Source organism: Tetrahymena thermophila, assembly GCF_000189635.1.
Source record: "Tetrahymena thermophila SB210 genomic scaffold scf_8254733, whole genome shotgun sequence".
Lineage (NCBI taxonomy): Eukaryota > Ciliophora > Oligohymenophorea > Hymenostomatida > Tetrahymenidae > Tetrahymena > Tetrahymena thermophila.
Window position 1 is genome coordinate 1 of NW_002476497.1, and position 1,197 is coordinate 1,197.

At 29.3% G+C, this 1,197-nt stretch overlaps 1 protein-coding gene across 1 annotated transcript in view; it reads right to left on the reverse strand. All coding sequences in view use genetic code 6, as the record gives it.

The window, feature by feature from the left end:
* Positions 1-66: 66 nt before the first annotated feature.
* TTHERM_01821940 (ATPase, P-type, HAD superfamily, protein) overlaps positions 67-1,197 on the reverse strand; it is a gene marked incomplete at both ends in the record, with an annotated part of 2,413 nt that continues 1,282 nt past the window's right edge. The window contains 2 exons of the mRNA XM_001011611.3: positions 67-89; positions 139-1,167. Of these exons, the coding sequence (XP_001011611.3) occupies positions 67-89; positions 139-1,167 (1,052 nt within the window). The remainder of the gene's footprint in view (positions 90-138; positions 1,168-1,197) is intronic.

The window sequence follows — 1,197 nt, forward strand, 5'->3', positions numbered from 1 at the left end:
ATACTAGACTTAGAGATTTTATGATAGTTTTTCTTATATTTAGCATGAAGTAGCGAGATTCAAGTATCATGTGTACTACTGAATCAAATCTATCATCCAAAACTATAGTATTTGAAGCTTCATGCGCTACTTAAGTACCTTTTTTGTACATAGATAGAGATATATCTGATCTTTTTAAAGCAGGAGCATCGTTCGTACCATCTCCAACTGCTAATACTACTTCAGAGTTGGACTAAAGGTTTTTTACAATTTAAAATTTTTATTCTGCAGTGACTCTATAAAATGCAAGGTTTTGTTTATTGATATAGAGCTTTTCATTCAGTTTTTGCATTTAGTCTCCACTAATTAGAATACTTTCTGTTTTATTAATTGCATCCTCAATAGAAAGATTAGGGTCTTTTTCCATTAAATCTGAAGTTGATTCAATATTTGAAGGTAAAATATTAATTGCGCGAGCAGTATATTGAGCCGTTAATTGCGAGTCTCCTGTCTGCAATATTGTTCTGATACCAATTTACTTAGCAAATTCTACTACTGATTTGACTTCTGGTTTTATTTAATCTTTTAAACTAAAAAGTCCTTAGAATGTCAGTTTTTCAACAGAAAAAGGTAAATCTGTTCTATCAGCAAATTTAAAGACATGTCCTTTAGGAAATTAGCTTGCTGGAAGATGTAATTTAGCGAAACCTAAAACTCTTTCGCTTTTTTTACCTAGTTATTCCAAACAATTTAAAACATTTTCTTTAAAAGCGCTATCAATTTCTAATTTAGAATTATTTTTCATGTAGAATTAGCAAAGTGAGATAATTTTTTCTGCAGCACCTTCAAAGTAAACAACATAGTGACTATCTTCTACTTCTTCTTCAACAATAGAAAATTTGTATTTGTTAATTGAGTTAAGTTCTAACTTAGCTGCTTTACCTTCTATATTTTTGGCATACTGAATGCTCTTTTTAAAGTTATCAACGTTCTTTATACTATGTAAAAATCTTAAAAGAGCTTAATCACTTACTCCACCAAGCATTTTGCATGTAGAATAATCGACATTATTTTGATCTCCTTCTAAAACGAATTTTGCATTACAAGACAATGCAGCATTTTTATATAGATTTTAGAAATCTTAGTCATCAGGGTTGAAATTTTCACCTTCATCAAAATTATTCTCAGCTGTTTTAAACAAATTTTAACCATAGAAAA